Source organism: Cuculus canorus, chromosome 14, assembly GCF_017976375.1.
Source record: "Cuculus canorus isolate bCucCan1 chromosome 14, bCucCan1.pri, whole genome shotgun sequence".
Classification (NCBI taxonomy): Eukaryota; Metazoa; Chordata; class Aves; order Cuculiformes; family Cuculidae; genus Cuculus; species Cuculus canorus.
In genome coordinates, this window is record NC_071414.1 from 4,736,319 (window position 1) to 4,763,098 (window position 26,780).

The window sequence follows — 26,780 nt, forward strand, 5'->3', positions numbered from 1 at the left end:
CCTACGCCGCGGCCCTGCGGCGGGCGGGAGCCGCGCTGCAGCGCCCGGTGTGGCCGCCAGAGGGCGCCGGGGGCGCGGCGCTGCGCGGAGCGGGGCGGCCGCGGGGGTCGCAGCCGGCGCTGGGGGCGGCCCCGGGACCCGCGGGTTCGGCTCCCCCCGTCCGCAACCCGCCCCGAACTTTCACCCTCCCTCCTCTCCAAAAGTTGAGCGCTCGGCTGACGTCAGGGCGGGCGCAGCCAATGGGCGCGGCGGGGGATATTTTGGGAGGGGGGCGGGGTGGCACGGCGCCGCGGGCGCTCGCCCGGCTGCCATGCACAGTGAATGGGGAGCGGCGCCGGCACCCGCATCCCCTCCCGGCATCCCCGCATCCATCCCCGCATCCCGCCCCGGGGCCGGCAGGGAGCGCCCGCACCTCCTTCGCCTCCCGTCCCGTCCCGGAGCCGCTGATGGATGCGGTCTCGCTCTTTACCTCCGCTCCCCGGTTCTCTTTCATCTCGGAACGCGTCTGCTTCGATCTCTCCTAAACTCCGGGACCGCTCGCACCTAACAGAACAGCCCCCCGGAGGCCGGTCCCACCGCGCACCGAACCCACCGCTCCGGATGGTGCCCCGGCGCTGCGCTAAGAGCCTCTTGTTTGCTTTCCCCCTTTCTTTAGAGGCAATTCGTCTTTAAGGGCCGGCTGCACTTTTATACCCACCGAAAGGATCGAGAAACCATGTTCCGTGGTGGAAGACGCTCGTTTCTGTGCCTTGGGATGATCCTGAGCTTGTGGAGCTCCAGCAGTTGGATGCCAGTCGGAGGATGCCCGCATAAATGTACGTGCATCGCTTCCAACGTGGATTGCCACGGGCTGGGGCTCAGAACCGTGCCGAGGGATATTCCCAGGAACGCAGAGAGACTGTAAGTACAGCCGTGCGGGGCTCCTGGCGGGGGAGTATCGGTGGGAACACCTGGGATGAGCGTTGTCCCCACCTGCCTGTCAGTGCGGGGCGCATCCCGACAGCGGCTCGAGCGATCAAACACCGGATTAATGTTTTCGGGAGGGAAGGGGAGGAGCTTTTCGGAAGTTCCAGGGATTTTGCTGTTCAGAAGCCCGGTGCGTTGCGGGGTTTGGCCGTTTGTGAGTTTCGGTTACCTTCAGCGGGGGTTTGCAGTGGCTCCGCTGGGGCTCGGGGCTCGCTCCGCCGCCGAGGAGCGTTGTCAGGGCAAACGGCAGTTGTTACGGTGCCGCTGGGGTGTTTGCACCTGGTGGCCGTTTCTCCTCACTTTCTCAGCGCGGTGACTTCATCACCATGGAAAAACCGACTGCTGCCATAAACTCCCTCAAATGGATGAGAAGTCACCTTAAAGCAGCCTCCGATTTCTCTCTTAAACAGCTATGGCAAAGCTGGTTTTTCATTCTTTCATCTGCCCGGGGTTTCATGATCGCGGGGTGATGCTGCAGGGTGCTTCCAGCCTGAGCACAGCGGAACGGGAGGCATGTCTGCAGAGTAAATCTGCATCCTGAGTTGTCAGGAGTGTTTTAGCTGAGTCTTTTACTTGCTTAGCAAGTTTCGGAGCTGAAAGCGTAGTGGAGCTCTGTGCAGGGTCCTGGCCCGGGCTGGGAGCGGAGCGCAGCATCCCCGGGGCTGCTCGTGCCGGGCTCGGTGCCCGGTGCCGGGGATGAGGATGGCCAGCAGGGAATGTTCCGCAGAGCTGCGGCTCCACAGCTGACCTCGGGAAGCGGCTGCCTCTGCCTGATGGGGCTTAGCTGATAATGGGAAATCTGTTTGAACTTGTAAGCAAACGCCGGGGATGGTACGGCCGCACTTCCTATTTTATTTCCTCCTGGGTCGCAGAGTTGGGGAAGCTTCCAACTCTCAAGCAGTCTTTCCTCCAAGAAAGAAAACTAGATGAGGTTACAAAGCAAACAAAGTTCTGTGCCCAGAGTCCTCTTAAAGGCTGAGTTTTGTCTTAGAAGGAGATTTTATAACATCCTTAAATGTTTTGAAATGCGTTTTATAGTGCTGAGAGCTCTTCAATAATAGCAATATGCAGATTTCTCACTGGACTATTCCTCCATCTTTATGTTTTGGGGCTATTTTGGCCTTCGTTTTAACCCCAGCTGTGTGAACAATGCTTTTCAGATGTCAGCGTTATAGAAAGCTCTTAACTCCTGTGCACGAAGCTGGGCTACTCCTTAAAAGTGATGGGTAACACTGGCAGTCGAGAGACAAAAAAACCCCAACCCTGAAGCAACAGAGTCTCCCAACAAACCACCATCAAAGTAGCGCGGGTGATAACCCAGATGTTTTGTGTGCTTCATCGGGGAGGTGTGTTTGTGTGGTTTGAGACTCAAGGGCTTGAGTTGAGCTTTTAAATTTCAGGTAGACATTCAGGTTCGCAAATACAAGGCTAGTTGGCCCCACCACCGAAGAACTGGAAAATGGTGATTTGTTATTACCTAAGTGTTAAGGGAACTGAATTCTTCGTGTCACTGGGTTTCATTTGGGAGAATGAGCTTAGAGATGTTAACCTCCCTTGCCTTCTGTAAGAGCTGAACAAGTAGGTTTTTTGGCCTTGATATATTAAGAGTTAAAAAGAATAAGGGAGAGTGTAATCACAGTGCTTTTGGCCCTGGTGATTTTCAGTGTTATTTACAGATTTCATTGTCAGATTAATGGCTGCATGAATATCCATAACAGCTATTTCATAATATTCAGTTTGAATGTTTAACCTCAGCGATTACTGATTAATATGAAATGTAGCTGTGTGGGGTGGTTTCTTTCGCTCGTTTCTTTAACGTTGTTTGTTATTGGTGTGCTGAGTGGCTGAAACCTTGTGGAAATAATGTAGAAGATCACGTAGTAACACATTATTGCTTATCTTTAAATATTCTTTTTTATTCTGATAGTCCATCATGAGTCTTTCACTGCTTTTATAGTGTTCACTGTCACCTTCATTACAGCTGTGTTTTAAAGCTCGTGTTCATTCTTTAAACTCTAGATTTCTACTAATTACACTAATTTGACTTTGCTGATATAAGCAGTAGAGAGAAAAAGACCTCATATTCCCACGAGTCTAAGTTTTGCTCCTTGGTGAAACATCAGCCAGCCATTGGGTATGTCAGAGTGTTGCTTATTTCTGTGTGGTCCATGGCAACCTGTAACTGTTTATGACATAACACTGCCTTGTGTGTTGCCTTAAACTAGTTTGTTTAATTTGTAAATAAAACCCAATTGATTATCTCTGAAATGATAAAGATATTTTTTATCTCAAATATTTATATGTTGGGAAAATAATTTTAAGACGTCTCTCGATGGCCACACACTAAGTGACTTTTTAGACTCATGCTGTGAAAATGTCTTTACTTCTCTCTGCATTCCTTTGAGCTCAAAATTCTGCATACCTGCTCAAGTTGGAAACTTTTTGCTTTAATTAATAAATCTAATGGCACCACTTAAATATTTCGCCACTAAACTTTTGGAGTTAAGTTTGTACAAATGCTACAGAATATTTGGGCTAGTGGAGCCAAGTTAAATATTATTTAAATTAATGTGAAGATGAAAGCCAAGGAAAATTGAAAATGTAACATGAAGGAAAAAATGGGAAATCTCTTTTAGGGGGAAGAACTCTCCTATTGAGAAATTCTGTTTAATGACATAGTGATCATCCCCTAAGAAATGGGCATTACCAGATCATTGATTACTGGTTCTTTATGATAAGTATGCAATGCAGGGTTTCTTTTCTCAGTGTTTTTGGTTTTGTTTTTTTTTTTTTAAATGATTTGAAGATGTTTTGTTTTTGTCAAGAGTTGCACTTGTTACCTCTGTCCTGAGGGGAATCCACAGATTAACCTGTGATCACATCATCAGAGTTGTAAAACTACTGTAAGCTTTTTTACTCAGATTTGTCTTCAATAGTAGCTCTACGCATGTAGCAATTTGTATTAGGTTTGTGTTACGGTTTACCTTGTTATTACATTCTGTCTTCTCATTGTGGCATATATTCAAGCTTTGGCTCAGTTAGGTTTTGTGGAGGGCTAAAGAGAGGTGATGATTGTCCTGTACTGAACAGATGAGTGATTCAGTCAGGAGAACATAAGCGGTAAAAGAAGTATTTGTCACATCCAAGGAATAACTTCCATTTAGCTTTGTTCTAGAGGAGGAACCCCCAGAACAGCCATCATCTTGCACAAGGAGAGGCAGACATGAAATCAAGTCTAAGACTTTCCCCCACATTACAAGAGGTAATGCTCCACAGAGGACCTTGTACACGTGCAGCGTGATATAGCTGACCTTGTGGCTGCTTGTTAGGATTGACTGATCCATTACACATTTGCTCAGTAACTTAGCATCCTACCAGAAAGAGAAGTTCACAGATATTTTGTTTTGTGGAGAGAACTAAGAATTCAGTAGAGAAAGAATTCTTTAGCAGTTAACTTGTGAGGGTGGGTATGGTGTTTGTTTTATCTAAGCTATGTAACTGAGCAGATGCTTTGTGCTAAAGAAGGAAGCAGTAGTTAGGGTTTAGATATTAAGAATATGTAAATACACCCATAAAAATCTATTATCTTTTACTTTTCTGAAGAGTTCTTTAAGACTGCCTCATCAAACTCCTCTAATCAGAACTTGCTCGGCAGCACTTGAGTTCTTATATGAGAGTTTGTATTTGGGATTTTCTTCAGTGGAAAGGTTTTCTGTATATGAAAAATACGCGTGTGACTCTTTAGAACACTTAATAATGCTGATAGTCAAGTTTAGTTTGAGTTGATATGTAAAGGCAGTGAGCAGATCAAAGCCATGCACCTGACAGTTACTTTCTTCAGTTCTGAGAGGAGTAATTGATATGGAGAAACTGCTCAGAAGTCTTCTGGGTCCATGTCTGCTTTTTGTTGGACTGTGAAGCATGAGCCTTTTGTGTTTTTCCTCCATTCATGTCTACTTCTCTCCTTGTTTCTTAGCAGCACATTATATATGGGTAAAGTTCCTTTGGTGAGTTTAGCTGTGTTTGAGTTGTAGATGAATTTAGAATTAGTGGCATAGAATGTTCTTTAATTGATAGCTCTTTTGTGTTAATAGTTGTTTTGTTTTGTCTTTTATTTTGAAGCTTTCTTTACCTTGCTAACTGATAAAGCTTGCAAGACTAATCTGTCTGTGCTTTGTCCGAGTAGCTAAATTGAGCGTGTCCCCATTTAGGTGCAATTTAGAAGCTTAGTCATCTGCTTACTCTGGAGTTTTCATGTGGTCTGGGGTTTCTGTTACACAAATATATTATTATGGTGTTTTTGGCCTAGGTGCATGTAGCTGCTCAAGTTGCACTGGCTTGTAATAAGTCTTCAACTTCCTCAATTTTGTCTCCAAATTAAATCTAAGCTTCTGTCTTGAATGCTTCCATATTACAGCAGAACGCAATGTTAAACACATGCAAATGTAATTATACCAACTCTTACACTGACATTCTGTTTTTCTAGAATCCTTCCCACTAGGGAATACCGCTCATTTGTGTAGCAATGATCTCCAAAACCTTGCATAGAGCCTTTTTCTTTCCATAGGTCATGTGTCTATAAGTAGATGTTCGTGGCTTCGGCTTCGAAGAGGTTGCTCTCAAAGGGACCGATCCTGGGAAAACTTGACTGAGTTGCTTAATCTAATTTGGATACTTCCTTTAATGAACTTAATGCTGACTACTTGTGCTTGACTGGACATTGGCATGCGCTTGTGTAGGATCAGTCTTGCACTATTAATTTTGTTACCTTGTTTTGAAGTGATGGAAACGGGAAGGAGAATGAAATTAGCTATTCTAATTTGGTAGGTACAGAAGCAATTTGTGGACACTGTCACATTGTCTGTACTTGTTTGCTGAGATTTGATTTATAGTCCGATCCCCTCAATTTCAGAATCTGTACTGCAGTTTTCAATATGTTGCTCTGAGACTATTTGCTTTTTTCATATTCTTACTTTTGCAGTTGAGTATTAATGCAGGCCAAATGACTAGGTGAAAGGAAAGTTGTCCCTCTAAAGAACAGCCATCATCCTTTTAGGAAGTCGTAAAGTATAGATCATAAGTATTGCTTGTTTTTTTTTTCCTGTCTGGAATTTTTGTGTATGAGTTTGGGAAGTGTGTGCTGAACTTAGTATAGTGTACCTGTATGGATGAGTTGTGTGGCCAAAAATAAAGGAATCCTAATATTTTATGTGTACAGTAATGTGTATAAAAATCCCATGTGTTGTGCACCGTCTGTGCATTTTTTAAGTTCATTATTGAGTATTATCAATAATCTTTTGAAATGTCACTGCTAAGCATATTTTTTTGTTTATTGTTGAAGCGTTTCCATTTTTGTTCAAAACAAAATCATTTGTCCTGCATGGACAGAAACATCTGCTGTGATTTGTTGTCTCCGTTTCTGTAGTATTTAAGTTATTCCTTAGATTCCACAGAGCAGAAATCGGATAGGTTTCCCACAGAAATATTACAGGATGCTTGGGGAGGACAGAGGAAAAGAACCTGGCTGTGATAAGGATTTTCAGTGAGTAAGTTACAGTAGTTTTATGTTAAGAATTGGGCTTGTTTACTGTAGAGACTGTTCAGGACACCTAAATAAAGATGTGTCCCCTCCCAGGAACTAATATCTCGAATGAATTGAAGCCTAATTTTTCTGGAACTCTCGGTATGGTTCTTACGGTGCCCTGAGTGCTTCATTTCCCTTGGCTGCCTGTTGCTGCAGCTGATCTTTTGAAATAAGTAGCTTTTTATCTGGTGGTCATCTACTGGGATCCATTTTTCCTTGATTAGAAGATTTAATTACTCCTGAATGAAGATGGAGAATATAAGCTGTTGGTCAGGATTGTAGTTGTGTTGGTTTACACTTGCTTTGCTAGAAATTATTGGAAAATTGTTTTGCTTTGAGTTCAAAGTTGAAATGTTTCAGGACCGTTTCCTAGTCACAGCTGTGTTGTTCTTTCTTTTTCCACCTATTACGCCTGCTAAGGGTGGTGTAATGTTCAGATAAATTTTCTGGAGACTTAAGTTGGATGGAGCTCTTTCACCTGTGCCTGAGAACTGCAGTTGACCACTCAAGTAATGTTTCAAGCAAAGGTAATAATTTCTGGGTTTTTTTAATGTATCTAATTAAGAAGCAAATCACTTTTCACTCCAAAGTAATTCCTCATTTCCTTTACCTTTTAATTTTTTCTTTACTTTCCTCTTCTTTTTTTTTTTCCCCTAACTTTGAACCTACAAAACCTAATGAGGTCTTGTTACTGAAGTGACATAACCAGCTCTTTCTGATTCAGCACGATTGTAAACTTGCAAGTTCTGGAGCCTCTTTTCTCTCCAAAAGTGCCTCCAGCCTTATGAGGTACTACACTGTAGCAAACTCGTTGTGATTAAAGCAGTGATTATTCCTCCCTACTTAACCTGAAACATTCAAATGCTTTCAAGGAGGTGGAGGTCTGCTCCTGGAGTTGATGTAAGCTTCCCTGTGTCTTGTAATACAACCACTCAATTACCTCAAATGTTGTGCTCCTTGGGAGAGGTGGTGGAATGTTTGTAAGAAAGAACCTGGTACCTCTTAGTTGTTTCACCTGTTTGTACCCTGCAACTACACATACTGGACCAGGTCAGGAGTTTCTGTGGCTCAGGATTGAAACCACTTTCAACACTGGTTGATCTTCTCTGTCTGAGCAGAAGTGGGACTGTGAGCGAGTTTGCCTCTCTCCTAGGAGGTCTTTTGTTGGTTTTAAGTAGAGCCAACTTTCTGGTGGGGGCTTGATGGTGGCAGCTGTCGAAATTAGTATGTGCATCCTCTGCTTACAGTTCCACAGCTCCCTGAAGGGGGCCTCTCTTTTCTTTTTTTTTTAATTTGGCTTATTTATTGCTCTTCTAAGACACAGCAGTGTTTTTGGTTGTCTTCAAGCTGAAACAAAGCAAGTTTCTAACTTCATGTGAGGAAGGATGGTGTCAGGATAATTTTGGAGAGAAAAGCTAAACTGGACTTCAATGACAAAGCTTTTTGAACAAAATAATACTGGTGATGTCATGGAGAATGTCTATATGTAAGGCAAAGGTTTCTTCAAGTGATTATCTGTCTGTTACGTTGCTGTTACGAGGGCGTATAGGTGAGCAGTGATGTTCAGAAACTGTTTCTGTCATCATAGGGGTAAATTTTGTGCCTCGTGATCTTGTGAAGTCGTTGAGATAGGCTGGCAGAATGTGCCTCCTGCTCTTGGCTCCCTTCTGCTCCTTGGGTGGCAGGCAATTTCCATTAATTCCTGTTGATTCAAGTGCATTACAATAGTATTATATGGATTTTGGCTTGGGGCTGCTGTTGTCACTCCTGTGCTTTTTATGTTCCTTAATAGGTTTTGCTTGCCAGTGTAAGGCTGTAGCAATTTGGCTTTTCTGTTTGTTTTTATGTAACTTACAGGATAAGAAAAGACTGGCTTCAAGTAATTCTCTGATTGCAACATGGCTCAAGCTATTCTGTTTTCAGTGTTTTTCAAGTCCTTTCTGCAGAAATCCATAAGGCTCTGTGGATTTTTCTAATCTGGGTTAGATGTTGTCCAGTCAGACGTATCATTTAACATCTCGAACGGCTCTCAGGAATGGCAAGAACTTGTTGTTCCTCATTGAGAAATGGTCCTGTAAGCAACTGGCATGTTTTTACTAATGGTGCTTAATACACAATAGATCTGTCTGCCTATTTGTGTGAGTGAAACAGGTTTGTGGTCTTGTACTCGGAGCAAATTCTAGATGAGTCGAGAGCCACCTGTGTAGAAAAGAGTTTGAGGCTGATTCTTACCTCTCTGCTAGTTATTTTCAACTTCCCCCCAGCTGAATCTGCTCTGTCAGTTGTCTCTGTAAGAAGAAATTTGTCTTGTATTTCAGGTTTACGCCATCTGTTTGATGGCTGCCATGTATGTTTTTAATCCCATGATTGATAGGGTTCTGGAGCTTTTAATTAGATTTTTACCTTTTGGTCTGTGAGTTGCTTCTTTTTTCTGAGATTTTCATTTTGTCTTTCAGCTGGAGGTAATTTTAACCGATGGCTATGTACTTTCCTTTTCTGTCACTGATGAGGAGACACCTTCAATAAACATCAGTTCAATTAAAATGAGGACGAACACTGAGTGTTTTAAGGGTGGTCTTGTCTTGACTTTTCATCAAGCAATCTGTAAAACCTATCAGAAATTTACTTCTAAATGGATTTCACAATTTGTACTGCTCAGCAGCTCCCTGAAAGTGTGCAGTACTGTTGCAGAAATGATTCTGAACTTCTGTCTAAGGGTTTTTGCAGGAACCACGAGGCCTCTCCTGATGAGACCCTCCGTACTACTGCTTTCTACTTCAGTTGCATGAGGAATAATCAGTCTTGTGGAATTATTATCAGGTTACTAACGAAAACCCTCCAACACCTATTAAATGTGTTTAGAGTCCGGGCAACACTGAGAATTTCAGGAGATACTGTTCTCATCATTGATAACTCGTTGGCTGCTCTGTGGATCTCTCTATTCTGGTTTGAGGTGCAAGGCTTTTAACAGTGATGCTATGTTTAATTGGAGAGACTTTAACCCTTTTCTGTGGTGTGGGGATGCTGTAGTGACGTTGTGCTGTGTCTGTCCATCCAGGCAGTCCCCCAGAACAACAAGAGAAATTGTTTGCCTGTAATTTCTCAGTATGTTTTTCATGTGCACCTTCACAGTCGTTCCTGTCTGCATAGGCAGAGGATTACTTCTGTGTAAGTGGATGGATAAACTACTTTGGAGGTTAATGATTTGGGGATAGGTAACCCATTTTAACAGCGGGTTGAATGGGCTTGGAGAAGGTGGGGGCGGGGGCTGGTGATAAGCTCTATGTCTGATAGGGTTTTTTTCCTGTTCATTTTCGATGCTCTTGCTTGGGAACAACTGTCCCTATCGGAAAAAAAGAAAGGTCACATTTCAGAATTTGAAATCTACTGTAATTATCATTATATCTGTTAAAAATATGTAATGCAAATTTAGGCTACTTCAGAGTTCAGGACTGCCCGCTGTACTGATCAGAACTTTTCGTTTGCTTGTCTTCATCTCTTTGCTCTTTGTGTCTTTGCTGGAAGTTCTTTGGGTCGTCTTTGTACAACATTTAACATGAAGAAATCTTGAGCTATTGTGGGGTGCTTCTAGGCATGATAACAGAAATGCTGATAAATTTTGTATTGAGGAATCTGAGATTCTGATCTCCAGAATCACGACACTATAAAATGCAGCTATTTGTCTGGGTTCCAACTCTTTTTTTTTTTCCAAGAGCTAGATTTTTGTCAAGGTTGGCTGTGTGTCTGGGGTGGGGAGAGTCGGGGGGGAAAAGTACGCGAATGAACATTCTCTTAAACTGTTACAGAAGATAAACGCTTAACTACTACAGAAATAACACACTGAAAGCACAGGCATAGGTACATTCTTGTGCGTACTAGTAGTTAAAGGGGTATTTCTTAATCCTTGTTTTTTTTCTGTTAGTCTTTTACTTTTATTCCTGTGGTTGGTAACGAATGTGTTTAGTTAAGTTGTATAAAATGAATGTATTGGTAGACTGTAAGGCATTACTGGGACATGTAATTATGGGACCCTAATAAATAACTTTGACAGTTTCAAAAGATGCAGACAGTGAGTTGGGAGCCTTACACACTTTCATAGGTCGTAGGAAAAATAAATGCTTTAAGTCAGTTCAGCCAAACAGTTCTATTGTGTTTTCACTGACATTTTCTCTGGGTATGCACTGGTGAATAATGAGTGCTTCGGATATTTTAGCAGCTTTTGAAGTTGAAGAAGTACTCGGTTGTCTGTCTGGCAAACGAGGTTAGCATAAGCAGCAGATCTAATTTCATATGTTGCAAAATACTGACCTAATACAAAAACTTGGCTTGGAAAGGCTTTTTTTGACGAACAACTTGCCCAAAAGTAGGAGAGATTCAAATTCCTAACTTCAGTTTTTCTTTAAAGATCAAAAAAATCTCATCCTATGAGGGCAGACAATTCCTTAGAATTCTGTAGTCATGTTCCTTGGTACGTGCTGTCTTGTCAAAGATGACCGACCAAAGAAATTCTTGTTACTCAGCGCTCTATGGAAAATGTAATTTAGCTTTATGCTATTTCCCCCCTCAACTCCCCTTTACAATAAGAAAAGAGGGAAGCGCACCAAATCCTTGTCTGCCAAAGGTTTGATTGCCCCTTCTCTCTGTTTTCGGATACATTATGTAGCATAGAAAGCTCATATAACTAATATAGTTACGTGATATCAAGCCCTTTAAATATCATCGCTGTGTATGTGTGTGCTGGCCCTCCATCGATGTGGACACACTGGTGTTGAATTGTAGTAGTTATATTCTTTAAATATGACTCAGGAATTTCAGCGACTAAAAGCCACATCCTAAAAGCAATTAAAACTGCTTGTGCCTTCCTGTTAGTCATAAAGCATGTTTTGTTTTACTGGGACCTTAACATACAGTTTTCCCTAAATTTATTTTTTGCTTATGTGAAGGTTTTCTTGAGACTGGGGAGGCGTTACGTTAAGTGCAGTTCTTTGAAATGTGGGTTTTGGAAAAAGCTTATGTGAACCACCTTTGCTTAGTGAGGGTGGTAGTGGTTACAGCATCACTTAGCAAGGTGGGAACTTCTGGGTCACAGTTTCTCCGAAACAGTTGTAGAGTGCTAAGGAGGGGCTCCCTGTCTCGTCCTCCTGAAGTGGTGGAGCTGGTTTGAGATGGTGTTTCAAGAACACAGCTGGCGAGCAAGAAAGGGAACTCATTATAAGGAAATAGTACAGGGAAGCAATTGTACGTTTCTGAAATGCCTAAATAAATGCAGTAGGGAGGTGAGCTGGAAACGAAATGGTGAAACTAATCATGGATGTAAAATTCTTGAGCAAAGAAAATTAGTTTTCCAGAAGTGGAAGTAGATATTGAGAAATAAAGCCCTAAGGCAAAGGCTGGTTCTTCAGAGTGAGATGAAAACACACATCTGGATGTACGATTCTCAGATAAGAACGTGAAAGTATAAGAAACAGTCCAATAATCATTTGGAGTTGTGAGTTTTAATAGATAACATATGACAAGGCAGCAAAAGATAAGAAGCAATCAGAAGTGGTTTATGGTTTTCTGAGGGGTTGTTCGTTGGGTTATTTCTTTTGCCTGGGAAGTTCTTTAGCTAATTGCTTGGGATGCTTTTTAAAAGCTTAAAGTGCATTATTCCTAGTTGTTGTTAACTTCATTTTATAGAACAGATATTTCCCAAGGTTGTTTTTCTGTACCTCTCAGTTATACAGTAGGCTTAATGCAAAGTGGTTTTATAAGCATGAGTAGTTTCAGTAATTTGAAACATGAAATGTGTGTGCCAAGACTTGTTTAGAAAAACTTGAGGTTTCTATTTGTTTAGCAAGTGTTGTGAAATCAATTCAGTTTCACTTCAGTGGGTCAACTGTTGAAAACCAAAAGCTGAATGAGGATGGGGAGGGACAAGGAGGGTGGTGGGAATCTACTTGAGAATGGAGAAAATTCCTTGTGGTTGTAACATCTGGATGCTAACTTGGTCAAGTGAACACAACAACTTTCATTTTCCATATTAAATCTGTCCTACACCTCCTACTGCTACTTCTTGGCTTAATCAGCTCCTTAGTAGCTATGGTAAATATGTACACTCAGTATGGTGCTTCTTGGAGGGGACAGAGTTGGTGAAAGTGGATGCTAGTGAAATTAAAAAAACCTTGGACAACAACAAAAAAACTCCAACAAAGATGTCTATTGCCTTTCCAGGAAAAAGATCTCCTGGAAAGAGTTTCTAGTCGGTGCATGTCTGAAAGCGAGCAAGGAGATGAAATCAAGGCTTCATTTTCCTGTCAGGCTTCACTAAAATAATTTGTTAGGTATAACTTTTTTTACCAAGTCGTCAAGAATTCCAGCAGTCAGAAGCAACCTTCTGACTGGGAGTAATAGGGAGATATTTCAAGTCCTAAGCGTGAAATGGTCTGTATTGGTGAAGAACGCCTAAACAGGTAGTGGTTTCTTCACGGTGTTATATTCAGTCTTGTACCCCATAATTAGAGAAATACGGTCTGGAATGCAAGCATCAGATTTTTCCTGTGTAAAGTGATCTGAATTTTGCTGATATTTACATGCTGTGTTTGGGTTTTTCCCCAAATGAGCCTGTTGTGATTGGTTATGTATTGGATTATAAAAAAGCAAAACTGACAAAAAAGAGAAGTATGTAGAAGAGTCAGAGCGGAAAACTGTCTTATGACAAGTAGTAATTTTTGTTGATCTTTATTTCTCACTGTATTTATTGCATTCGGTTCTGGAAGTCCTTGATTAACATTAAATTAGCATTAAATACATTGGAGAATTTAGTAGTGTTTTGGGAAATGGAATTATTTGCCATAAATCGTAGTAATGATAACTCTGAAGAATAGTTACACTTCGTAGAAGGGTTTTCTAAGTCCTGTTATCACGGGCTATATTTTACATTGATTTACAGGGTCTTCCTATTTGAGATAGTGAATGTGAACTCATTTGGGTAACCTTTTGAAGTCGTAGGAGTAAGAAAGATTGAAGTGCACACATCTGTTCATGTCCTGATGAGATTGTCCATTGTCCTGCTGAGTCAAAATATGGCCCAAAGAACATTTAACACTGTTGGGTTTCTACCTGTGTAAGTGCTTGGTCTCCGTTGGAATAGCAATAGGCTGATGTAACCTCCTAATGTCCATACAGCCAGCTGGTGCACGTTGGATATGAAAGAGGAGATACAGTTACAAGAGTTAAATTGGAATGATTAAATAAAATCAAGAATTGAAAAGGAAACAAGTGAGAAATGAAGTTTTCTCATGTACAGTTTTTAACCTTGGGGTGTTTTTATAGGAATGAAAAGACTGCGTGAGCTAATATGTCACAGTACTGTACTTCTTTGTCTTTACTACTTGCACATCCTGACTCCTTCATTTTAAATAATGTTTCTGCATCAACTGTATTTTAAAACCTTTTTATGGTCTCCTTTGTGATTCAGATTTAAAGCTTTCTATAAACCTCTCAGCTCCCCTCACCAAAAAAACCCCCAAACCAACGAATAAATGTTTTTCCGTTTTCTCGGTAGACAACGCAGAATTATAAACCCCCTGAGGATGGAAGGGACTTGAGGAGGTCTCCTAATCTGGTCTCTGCTCAAAGCAGAGTCGACATGGAATTTCAGACCAGGGTTACACAGGGATTTGTCCCTTTGGGTCTTGGAAGCCAAAGCACCTTTGTGCAACCTGTTCCACAACTTGACTATCCTATAAGTAACAGGTTTTGGGGTTTTTATGTACACCCAGAATTTCCCCCATTTCCATATATGATCATTGTATCTCTTTTTCTCTGTACCTCAGGGAAGAGTCTTACTCCATTTTCCAAGTAATCCTTCTATAGGTATTAGAAGACTGCTGTTCAGCGACCCAAAGCTTGCACTTCTCCAGGCTAAATAAGCTAAGCTTCATCAGACTCCTCTTATGTAGTCTAGTCCCTGGATTGTTTCATTGTTATTTCACTGGACGTTAAGGTTGACATCTTTCTTGTGCTGATGAGCCCCAAATTGGACACAATATTCCCCACATAGTTGAGAAAGACATTGTTCTCCCTTAACCCACCGATATTTCAGCATTGAAGGCAGTCAGGTTGGTCAAGCATGATTTCAGTCTTTTGACTGTTCTGTCCTCCCCTCTGTGCCCAGAAATTGCTTCCAATAGTATTTGCACTGGGGACCAACGTGAGGCTGATGCTGACCAGCCTGCACTTTGTCATATAACGATTTTCAACTTTTTTTTGATGATAAGTGTAATATTTGCCTGTATCAGAGGTGCCACAGCAAGGCTGCGCTGTGTAAGTGCACTCTCTGCACTGACAGATGCATCCTGCCTCTTCCCCACCCTTGTATAGGTCAGATTCATCTGCCAATGTTGGCTGCTCTCCTTGAACCTTGTCCTTAGACACACAGACTTAGGAGACTGTCAGTGAAGACTGAACACAAAGACAGACTGAGCACCTCAATCTGTCACTAAGCCATCACCGCTTCCTTATTCTTTCATAGCTGATGTGCTTGCTAGATGATTTTTTTGATGACTCTTGCCAGTTTGAACTCTAGGTGAGTTTTGACTTTCCTAATACCATCACTTAATTTTTGGGCAATGTTTTTGTACTCCTCTCTTCTGCACTGGAGCTCAGTCATAAGGTGCTTGTTTAGCCAGGGTGGTATTCTAATCTACCTGCTCATTGTCCTCAGTATCTGGACGGGGTGTTCTTGTGCTAAGCTTATTCTAGGCTGCTTCCCACAGGATGTGCCCCAGTAATCCCCAGAATGCTGAAAAAATCTACAATTCTGCAAAACTTGAGTTGTGCTCTCCTGAAGTCTGTGGTCTGCTTTTTACCCTCAGCATTTTGAACGTTGTTGTTTCATGATTGCTGAAGCCAAGGATTCTATTGAATATAATGCCCCCAGTCACTTTGTTGTTTGTGAGTAGCAGCTAAAGCCAACTTAATCCATAGTTGACCCATCTAGCACCTATTTTCGGAAACTGTGTAACATGCTCTAGAAGTCTCCAGTCTTTTTGGCCTGCCTTTCCAGAAAACGGCAAGGAGACTTACGCTCATAAGAATCAGGGTCTGTGATCTGGAGACTTCCTCTTATTAGAGTGCTCTCCCCTCCTTTACTTCGTGTGGGTAGTTGGTGAGTAACTCCTAGCACACTGTCACCTTTGCTGTCCTCTCCTCCGATCCAGACCGACCTACTCAACAGGACTCTTGCCCCATCCACAGAGGAGCTCCAGACACGTGAGCAATTGCTTCTGTTGAACAGCAGCGTCTCCTCCTTGTTGGCTTTACTGAGAACCTTGTGTTCAACCATCGCTGGACATACCTATAACTACAAAATCTGTCCCACCATGTCAGTAATTCTAATGGTGGTGTGTTTCTCTATCTGTAGCCAAGACATTGGCTTCCTGCTTTTTTCATAAGCTTTGTATTTGTGTACCGGAACATGAGGTTATGCAAGTACAGCCTCTTGACTCACTTAATTCTTCCGGTAGGTTCTCTGCCTTTGACAGGGGCAGAGGTGACCCTGCCAAGTGAAATGTGGAGCACATCAAAACTAGTTATGAAACTTTAGGTACAAAGGTGAGGGGCATGGGATTATAAAACGTGTGTTAGAACATAAATCTGCCAGCATAACGTTTCCTTTATGTGTAATAAAATCTGCTAACTATAATAATTAGTCAGGAATTCCTGTGAGCTAGGACAAGCATGTATTTCCTTGGAAGAATCAGAATATTTGAGCAAAACGGACTGAGTAATTCCTTTCTGTAGGTCTCAGGTATGATTTTAAACAGCAACCTGCTCAGAGGGGAATTCAGGCACTGTACAAGTTGCAAAAGCTATTTTTTTTCCTGGTGTTTTTTTAACTCCTATAGTTTGCCAAGTCACTTATGTTTTGTTTTGATAAGGACAGAAATGTGTTGCCTGTAAGCACTTCTAGATCATTTAGATGCTTCATGTGGTGTACTAACCAAGCACCGCTGTGATGAGCGTTAGAATGGATAGTTTACTCAGAAAATTAGGTCACTTAACCTCTAAGATCAATTTTCTCATTGTTCAGACAGAAAGAAAACTGTCCGTCATACCTGAAAGCCTTCTGTAATCAGAAGGAGCAATCTAATTTTTTTTGAAATAAAAGCTATATCATGTAGGTGTGTTACAGAAGTGTGATGCAGCATGGAATTTGTACGTTCCAGCTATTGTGTGCCTATTTAATTACTATTTAAATTATTCAGGAGACTGAAACTGTCTAGTGTCATACACATGGTGCTAGCCAACAAGAACAACAATACATATTAAATGTTGGGCTCTAAGTTTATTGTTATTCTTGTTTAACATGGATAGCGAGCTATATCCTAATGACTGGATCCTGATATTAGCATGTTCATGTGCTCTGTGCAGTACTCGCTACTGAAGCGATGCAGGATAACTCTGAATCCTTTCAGGAACTGATGGTTGTGACACGGCTTGATGTTTTTTTTCTTTTTTTTCTCTTTTCCTCGCCTTGCCCTACATATAACCTGTTCTACACAGATGATGGAAGGGGGTCTGTATTCTCCTGTCTACCAGGCACTTGCAGATCTCCCATTAACCCTTTATTAAAGTTCAAGAAGCCCAGCTCTCCTCGCCTCTGTTTGTGTCATAAGCTACAGCTTCCCCCCAGTGGGCTGTTATTTCTCTCTCTCTTCTATATCTGTGCCTTTCATCTACTGGAGAGCCTGCAGTTGGGTACGGTCTTGCAGATAAACTGTCAGAAATCCTGAATCCAAAAGATTAGTCAATTCTTTCAGATTCCTAAACCTTTCTGGCTACACGCTTGCTAGTACACACCGTGTGGGGGTGGCTTTCACTGCGGCAAGGGCACGCTGATGGTGTTTTGTGTCCCAACGGGAGTCATGAGCTCCCTGGTAGTCACTGTCCCACCTGCAATTATTACCTGATTATCTTCTCCTAGATGGAGGACTTCACTTTTGGGGCTTTTTCCCTACTGAACTAGATTATATTTAGAGAATACCAGTCAGTGAATGGAGAAGTCAGTGAGGAAAAAAAGTCTTATGCTCCTTTAAAAAATCAACTGTTTTAAGAAGAAAAAAAATAAGTTAAAAAACAAAGTCTTATGTAGAGATGGAATGTACCATCTTGTTTAAAAAAAATCAAAACCACGAACCCACGCTGAAATTACTTTGGCTGGACATGAGTTCAAAATTTTTTATCTTTTCCTTTGCAAGTGATGTTCATACTCACCCAAGTGGTTTGGTAACTAATGGATTTTGTGTCTTTCATAAATTCCAGTCCTGGGACTTTATTTCCTGCATTGCAAAAGTTGAGATGAAAACATGTTAAATCTGAAGATATGCAGATTGTGCTGCCAGAGGGTTTTAGGGTAGTGTTGTAATCGAGTAGTTTATCATAGTAACTTTGAAGTTCTTGGACTGAAGACACAAGAAAATTGCCAAGCACTTTCTGTGGGGAATTACAGTCATTTAAGGTTAAGAGGCTAGTGGCAGTCCATAGCCATTAAAGACAAATTAACTCTATAGCAGAGATCTTGCAGAATGGTTAAAATAACAAAGTAGATACTGGGTGTGAAGACTGCGAAGGGTCACCCAAAGCTGCTCTGTGGATACAGTTTGCACATGGGAGTGGATTTCTCTGCTTTGAATGGTTACGTTCCCAAGCTGAGTACTAAAGTAGTTGTAAAGGTAGAGAGGTTTTACTGAACAACCTTTTGCTTCCAACGCTGCAGGTAGCTTTCATTGGAAATGAAGAAGGTATTCCTTGTGGCTTTGTGCTTCTGAAGTGTAGTAGGCAGCCAAATGAATGGTTAACTTCCCAGTGAAAATGTGTGTTTCCTCCAGTGCTGTGTGTTGGTGTTCATGGTTACCTTGTGAAGTGACTGGGGGCTGGGGAAACAAATCTAACAGGAAAATTTTCAAGGGATGACTTAGCTCTCATTCTAGCAGGTGATTGGGATCAACAAAGTCCTTTATCAGTGTAGTGGCAAAACAATAAAAGCTTTGTTTCCCAAGAATGTGTGCTGCTTGAGTTATTTGGAGGAATTGGGCTAATGAAAAATATCAGTAACTCTTTAGGTTCAGGAAGCTGAATTTGTTGTTATCACTTGAATTTTAGCCGAGTTTTGTTTTGATGCAAGTTCTGCATGGTGTATTGGCTTCTGACCAGTTTGGTTCTTAGAGGTGGAAAGATCTTTATTATTTCCCAAATGCATTGTTCTGTGTGAGATAGAAGTTTATGCATCCTTTGTTGGGAAATTTTGAAAAATGAGGTGGAGATAAATGCTTCTTCCCTGTACATCACACAGGGTGTTGATTTAATTGAGTTTCTTTTTACAATATTAGGGTTTATGCTCAGTTGTTTGTCCCAGATGTGACACAAATATGCATAGCTTTGAGCTGGTATGTGGTGGCCACTTTGAAAACTTAGCAGGAACAGAAACTGATTTTCATGTTTGAGGTTCTAGGAGTAGAATTATAAACTAACCTTGTTTATAAAGCAGTTGGACAGGAAGGAATCCTAGTGCTATGTAGCTTGGTAAGAGCTGTCTTTTGAAGTGCATGGCAGTTCATTTTTCTTAAATACAGTATGCAGTTTCTCTGCTCTTATTGAGTTCTTTGTGTATTAATATAAATGAATGAACTTTTGAGGACTTGAATGAAGTTGCAACTAGTGCTTTGGATTACTTTCTCTGTAGATATAATAATGTATAGCCCATTATTTTCACTTCATATAAATTTTTCATTTTGTATAATGTCCTAGGATAAAGACAAATGGCTTAATAAATAGTTTCCTAAATATTGCCCATCTAGGACTTGTGTTTGGTGTTGTGGTGCAAAATCAATTACTGACATGAAACTGTGGGACGTCAGAGGTGATCTTCAGTTTTGTTGGAAGGAATGTCACTGTTTTGGCCAGGTTGGCACCTGAGAGTTCTGTGAAAGTGAGGATAACTTTATTGCTCTGGAATGCTTATTGACTGCGATCAGCTTTAACCAAACAAAATAGTTGGGTTTCTTCTAGAAAAAGAATGAGATTTGAGTGACCTCTGACCAAAAACTGACAGGGTTAGGCCTGGAGGGCATTACACAAAATGAAAATACATACAGATGCTTCTGTGTATGTAGAAAAGGCAGCTCGTACTGGCTCTGAAAAGGGCAGCTGATTTACAAAGAACTACAGTCTTGAAAAAATTGAGGAATTAAGTTAGGGATTCACTTGGGCATATACAATACTCACACCTGTGATGAGAGCCCAAACTTTGGATTATCTTGGAGACTACGATGCCTCAATGGTTCAGCAGGTAGAAGAATGAGACCTGAGGAATAGGAACTTGCTACAGTCTAGTAGTGTTGCTTGGAATTTTTGCATCCTTGTATCTACAAGGATTTGATTTTTTGTTTAAGGATTTTTTGTTTATGTATAACTATTGAGTTATTGATTGGAAGATTGTTGCAAGACTTCAGCAGCTGATTGCCTTTGGTATTGGCTCTTTTGGGTGAGTTCTGGTGATGTGTTTTCAAATTCAGTTGTCATCCTTTGTATTAGAGCTCAGAGCTGTCAAAGATGAGTGGGTGTATTTGCCAAGGTCTGCCAGTCTAGGAGATGGAACCACACACTGCTGAGTGGCAAGTGGATTTATTTCTGAAGTCATTAACTTTATACAGTTCAAAGAAGAGGATGGGGATTGAGAAGTGTCTGGATGTTTTGGAAGAGTTTTGTGGCTAATAAGAATAATTATCAACTAAAATGTAAGCTATGTAACAGAGGATATCTGTGCAGTCCTAGGACTGTTTGAAGCTGCATAATGGCGTGTTCCAGAGAATATTGATGCTTTAAAACCTTTAAAAGTCTGTCTTAAGTTCGCTAGATTGTTTTCAGAGAAGAATGAAAGATGAAGCAATTCAGAGGAATTCTTGCTATGAGGCAGGATTTGCTCCAAGCATCCCTTTTTCTAATAAGTGCCTGTGTTGTGTGACTTGCTCTTCGACATCTACAAAATATGTATTGAATTTATTTGTTATTAGAACATTGCAGGACATGCTTATGAGTAAAGCTTATTTTAATAGTTCATCCAAACTCGCTTCACTGGTATCTTGTACCATTCTAGTCCAATTCGTGCTTCTGCTCCCACTGAAATAATTCCTTCTGTGTTTGTTTCCTTAAAGCTACCATGGCATGTGCATTGTCTGTAACATGTTTTATCTTTGCCCCCACATGTTATGTAAAATACTGGAATTCTGTACAATAAGAATTTTATGTGGAAGGAATGAATCTGCACATAGGTATTTGTTTAAGTTAAATATAAATTCAGTTCACCTTTGCGGTATAATTTTCCCCATGTCTTTGACCCAATTGATTTCATTTCAAAGCTGTTTGCTTCCAGTAGTTCTTAAGAACACTGATTTGTTTGAAAAGCAACCAAGATTAGATGGTAAGGTTTAACTTTTTTTGTAGTTGAAACCCACTAGTGAGCCCATAATCAGCTGCCAAACTTTATAAAGGAAACATAAAATATTATGTTGCCCACAAATACCAGCTGTAAACCACTAATGTCTGTGTTGGTTCAGTAACTTCACAGTCACCAAGTTTAATTGACTAATGGGGTAACCTGTGGCAATCTGATTCCTTGCAGCAGTGTTAGACCTACTGTGAACAGGAGGAGGAAGTGTTACTCAGTAGTTGATCAAGGTTTTAGTCTGTTTCTTCAAATGGCAGATAAGCCTGAGGGAGAGCATGCTGGAACAGGCAGATGTTCAGAACGTAGACAATGCTTTTTGATAACGGAGACAGTAGTTATCAGTTAAATCCTAAACTGTTTAAGGAAAGAGAGCTTCATGAAGAATGGCTCTCTTGACTTTAGAGCATTGTCCAAGTAATTTGCTAAGAGAAATGAAAACCTTGGTTTTAGCTACGAACTTTTGGAAGGGATTAATGCAGTGGTTGATACTGTGTATACAGTATAGGCTGTGCCCCTCTGCAGGAGGAAGCAGTGATCTCAAGATCATAGGATCAAAAAATAGTTTGGATTGGAAGGGATCTGAAAGATCTTCCAGTTCCAACCCCACTGCCATGGGCAGGGACACTTTCCACTGGATCAGGTTCCTCAAAGCCCCATCCAACCTGGCCTGGAACGCCTCCAGGGATATGGGGCATCTATGACTTCTCTGGGCAGCCTGGGCCAGTGCCTCGCCACCCTCACAAGAAACAATTTCTTACTAATATGTAATCCAAATCTATCCTCTTTTAGCTTAAAAGCGTTACCCCTATCCCTGCACTCTCTGATCAAGAGCCCCTTCCCACCTTTCCTGCAGGCCCCTTTAAATACTGGCAGCCTGCTAGAACTTCTCACTGGAATCTTTTCTTCTCCAGGTTGAACATCTTGAGATGTCTTTCAGAACAAGGAGCTGCAGATTTCAGCAGGGGAAGCTTGTTGAATAGTCAAGAGTGTTCTTGGGGCTGAGCGTAGAGAGGAACAGAGCTCATGCGTGGCGGATTGGGCGGCAGGGGTGGTGTGGTGGAGAGACTGCTATGCGTACAACAGGAATGCAGGTCTGCATGCACTTGTCCAAGCTGAGTAAAGCTGTGATGAGAGTTAAGTTTCAACAAAATGAACAAAAAAAAGTAGGTTGAGTGATGCTTTGTTGCCCTGTATACCTTAGCTGACTTCTGTCTTCCTTGGAGACTTCTAACCAGCTTAATGGTGTACTTTGCTAACCCTTTCTGAGATAGTGGCAAGGGAAAGCTTGTGAAAGAATGGCATGAAAACCAGATGGAAACAAAATGCAAGTAAAACATCAGCTATTTATGCGTTGCTTGCTCCAGACTTAATTCTTTCCAATGCTTTTTGCAATCAGGTCACACTGGCGCACCAGTGAGTAGTTAATGATGCACCAGGGTGGAAGAACTGAACTGAGAACAGAAGAGGAAATTAAACTGGAGAATCTGAAAAATGTAGGCAGTGATTCCAAGGTATTCTTGGAGAAAAACACGATCTAATTAACGGTATACAGGCAAATGGAAGAGAACAGCTGGTTTGTGTAATGGGAGTGCCCCGTTTTTGTTCTGTGGGTTTTTCCTTTAATGGACCTTTTTAAAATACATTTGACATGAGTCAAGCAAGGATACCATTTTTCTTGTTCATATAGTTGAAAAGTAAGGATATTTTCCCCTCATCTCCTTAATGTTATCATTAGTTCTTATCTATGCTAAAGGGTTTCTTGACAGAAGAAAGAGTTCCTCTGATTATTTGTTCATCTTGGGCTAAGATGCATAAAGTAATGCTAAGAAGTTTAGTCTTTCTGGTTTTAAGCCATTTTATGACTTCAGTATTTTTAGTATGATTTTGACATTTATTATTTAATGATTAGAAATAGATGCTAATCTTACAGACACTTATTTCTGCACTCTAAGTGTATCTTATACTGCTTCAATCCTCATATGCTCTTATACCTTAGATTCACTATGAGATAGATGCAGATGGTTACATTAGATTTTTTTTTTGCCTACCTTTTTTATTTCATGCCTCCATGGCTTCTATTTTTAATGGCAGCGTTTATGAAAAAAAAAAAATCTCTTTATTGATAATATGTAGAATTATTGGTCTGAATTCCAGGGTTTTATCTGTTCTTTCTTCATATTGTCTATGGTAAATTAAGTTGCTGTGGAGATCTTCAGCTGTAGGTGCTTTGTCCTTGGCTGGTATCTTGTGGTCATACAGGCTTGGGTTTTGTCAGTATGAACTGTGAGCTTAATCATGATCGTTGCAGAATTCTTCATATCTGACTACCCTCAGTTAGAGTGGCTCTTACTGTATTGAGTGCAGCACTTTGTGGCGGTATGGGTTTTTTCATCTTTTCCATGCCAGTGAGTGAATGCACCAGCATGTTAAAATGACGTTAAAAGGAGCTTAATTCCGTATCTGTTTGCATCTGAGATTTAGGGAACACATGAGAAAACAATTACGCGTGTTTAGGAATAAGTTATTTCCACAGATGAGTGAGGACAATTACCTGTACTCATCTAAATATTTACTTTTTTGAGAAGTGGCGGATAGTGTTCATGTTACAGAAAAAAAAGCTCTTTTTTTTCCATGTTTAGAAGCATTTGGGGAAGTCAGTAGATATACTAAAACATCAGTCCTATTTCTTCTCGGAATGTTGAAAATGTACCTTTTGACAAGCTTAGACTTAAAAATATGTAACTGTTTTTATTAGACAACGTGGGTCACACCAGAAAAATGGAATTTGTTACCATGACAATTGCCTTTAATTGAACGCCTTAGAAGAATATTACTTCGTGTTGGCAGAAAAAAAATGATCTTGATTCAAAGGAAAGAATCATTTATGCTGCAACACTTGTGTATTTCTTAGTAGTAGTTCCGTCCTACTAATGGGATCTCATAAGAGATGAAAGCAGACTGGCTTAAATAGCAGCAGTACCAGAAGGCTTGTAGGGAACTGCGTGTATGATAGAAAATTACTGGAAATTGTAGCAGCCAGGAGCACTTTTTCTCTCTTCTAGGATAAAGTATGAATGATTACAAACAATTAAACTATTCTCAACACTTCACGAGCTCTCACATCAGTGACTTGCTGGGCACTTAGAAGCTGTCTTAGCCATCTACACAGCCTTTTTCAGAATACAGTCATGATGGCTGAGGCATTCCTGGGAGCTCTGATTCCTACTTCTTCCTTTAATCCTTTTTTTCTGTCCAGAGCAATAGTCAACTTGAAACAGCGCTTGAGAACACCCATCTGATTCCTTGAAATTATTTCAGGGTCAAGGTTTGTGCAGGTGTCAGATGATTTCCAAATGTACTTAAAAATAATACTGTCATCTTGCTTTTTGTCATTGAATTTTACTAGAAATGGGAGAGAAATTTAACTTTTAAAATATAGTATGAAAGACGTGTATCTATCCCAGTGCGCATTAATGCAGGAACTACAGTAAAAATTAATTGCATAGGAATAGCTGCTACTTCCTCCTGTGGATTTGTGATCTCATTTTCGTAGAAAACTTGTCTGGCCTCATGGCGAAGTTGTCGTATTAGATTATTTTCATTTGATGGGAATAGACAAAAAAATTTGTCCGAATGTGTTTTTCCAATCTCATTGTCTTCAGAAAAATATCAAATGCTTTTTCAGCATGCAAACTGTTACCTTAATTGTATTTTTGATCTTTAGCAGCTTTTGGTAGACATCAAAATGTGACTCGGAAGGGGAAAAAAGTTTACTCCAATATCAGAAAATTTATTTTTCGTTAAAGTCTTCTTGTATCTAGGAGACTGATGCTCCGAACAGATTTGTGGTGACATGATGGAGAGTAGAACTGGTTTTATTAATTGTAAGTTGGCTGCATGTTGCTTATTATGTTAAAATAAGCCTGGCTGAAGATCAGAAGAAAGCCTAGCTGTTCATCTTGTCCTCATAGGTGAGCCCTAGGGCAGGTAGAGCAATCTGGACGGGAAAAAACGATACAACATAACTCCGAACAACAGGATGTGCCTAACTGGGAGGACTTTAGGGGGGTGCCAGGCAAAGGGAAGTCTAGAGGAGAGGGAACAGCAACACAGGACCTATGGCACCAGCAGGTATTTTGTGTGTTCTTTTGTGGTGAAATAACAGAAAGGCTCTTCATGTTGGGAAATGAATTATTCTTGGTTTGCTGTAACTCTACAGGCACCAAAGTTAGTATACTGGGAGCTTCCCTTAAGTATAGGATTAGTCATGGAAGAAGGAATAGTTTATAAATTCCTGTAATTTGATTTCAATTAAGTATAATTTGTCTCAAACGTAAATGTTTTATTTTTATATCTGTTCTATAAAAATGTAGGTTTAGATATTAAATCCTTCTGTGGTTTTGGTGTGCTCATTCCAAGGAAAAGCTGCAGAAACTTGGGCAGCTCAAGGTTTGGTTACAGTGCATTTTCCCTGTTGTCTAAAAGATGCCAGTTAATAATTAATTTTCAATCAAGGGCATAAATTAGCACAGACTGAAACAGTACGGGAGGTAGTACTTAGTACTTGAGCAGACAAGGAAAATGTGTTGGTGCATAACAGAGGTGTGTGTAAATTGAGTGCTTAATGCCAGAAGGTGGGAACTGGGGGAACAGGTCAATGTGATGAACAACCACCCTTTCCGAAAAGCTGGGATCTGGAGGCTGGCCCAGTTTAGGGTGCTTGAGAAAAAAACACAAGCTGTTGTTAGACTTTGCCAGTGTTCTAGTTTTCTGAGTGGACCCGCACTTAGGAGTCACTAAAGTTATTCTCTCCTGAAGGTCCGTGTAGCCCAAGGTTCTGTGGCGGGCAAGAGTCACTTGGGTTCAGAACAACCCCAGAGTCTGATCTTCATTTTAGGGCCAAGTACTCTGTTTCAACTGCATTATACCAATCGGGTCGTGAATATGTTTAGCCTCTTACAAGAGTGTGGCCTTGAGGGAGAAGGAAGCATGTAGTGAGCACCAGTACTAGAAATGGAAGTGGAAGAAACTTCTTGTATGAGAGAAACGTTTTCGGAGGAGGAGGCAAAATGCATCAGGATTGATGACTTGCTTCTTGAGATGTTAATGGAAACAGTTAGTACAAATTTAGCAGCTGATAGATGCTTCGGTGATGGAGATACTTTCTGCTAATGGAATTTTGGATGTCAGTTACAGTGTCTAAATGCTGGTTTCTTTTTCCTCTGCAGTGATCTGGAAAAAAATAACATCACAAGAATCACAAAGATGGACTTCACAGGACTGAAGAATCTCCGCGTCTTGTGAGTATAACATGAAACTTGTCTCTCTTTGAAAGGCTGTTTTAGGGTGCTACTAATAAGGATGTCCATAATTCTAGAAGTCAGATGCTAGTAATTTCTGCGCTTTCTTACACGGTCAAAAGGAAACCTGTGATATTATTTTTTTAAGTCTATTATGAAGTGATAAATACAAAACTTATAGTTGGTGCTGTGTCTTGATCTAAAATTATCATTGAAGAACTTGGCTGTACTTCTAAATATGCCTTGAACATCAGAAATGGAAACATCAGTGTATAGAATTTGTGATTTTTTTAATTCCTATTTTCTCTTCTATGAATCTCAAACAGCACCACAAATTTAGTGAGGAAGATTAGGACTATTTCATAGATAATTGTTGTAGTTATACGTAGACCTTTTTTAAAAAAAATCTTGGGCTGAAAGAACAAATGATAGATCTTGA

At 40.7% G+C, this 26,780-nt stretch overlaps 1 protein-coding gene across 1 annotated transcript in view; it reads left to right on the plus strand.

Moving 5' to 3' along the window:
• The first annotated feature begins 267 nt into the window (after positions 1-267).
• Positions 268-26,780, plus strand: part of SLIT3 (slit guidance ligand 3) — a 518,194-nt gene continuing 491,681 nt past the window's right edge. The window contains exons 1-2 of the mRNA XM_009570808.2: positions 268-900; positions 26,270-26,341. Coding sequence (XP_009569103.2) covers positions 716-900; positions 26,270-26,341 — 257 coding nt within the window. The 5' untranslated portion in view covers positions 268-715. The remainder of the gene's footprint in view (positions 901-26,269; positions 26,342-26,780) is intronic.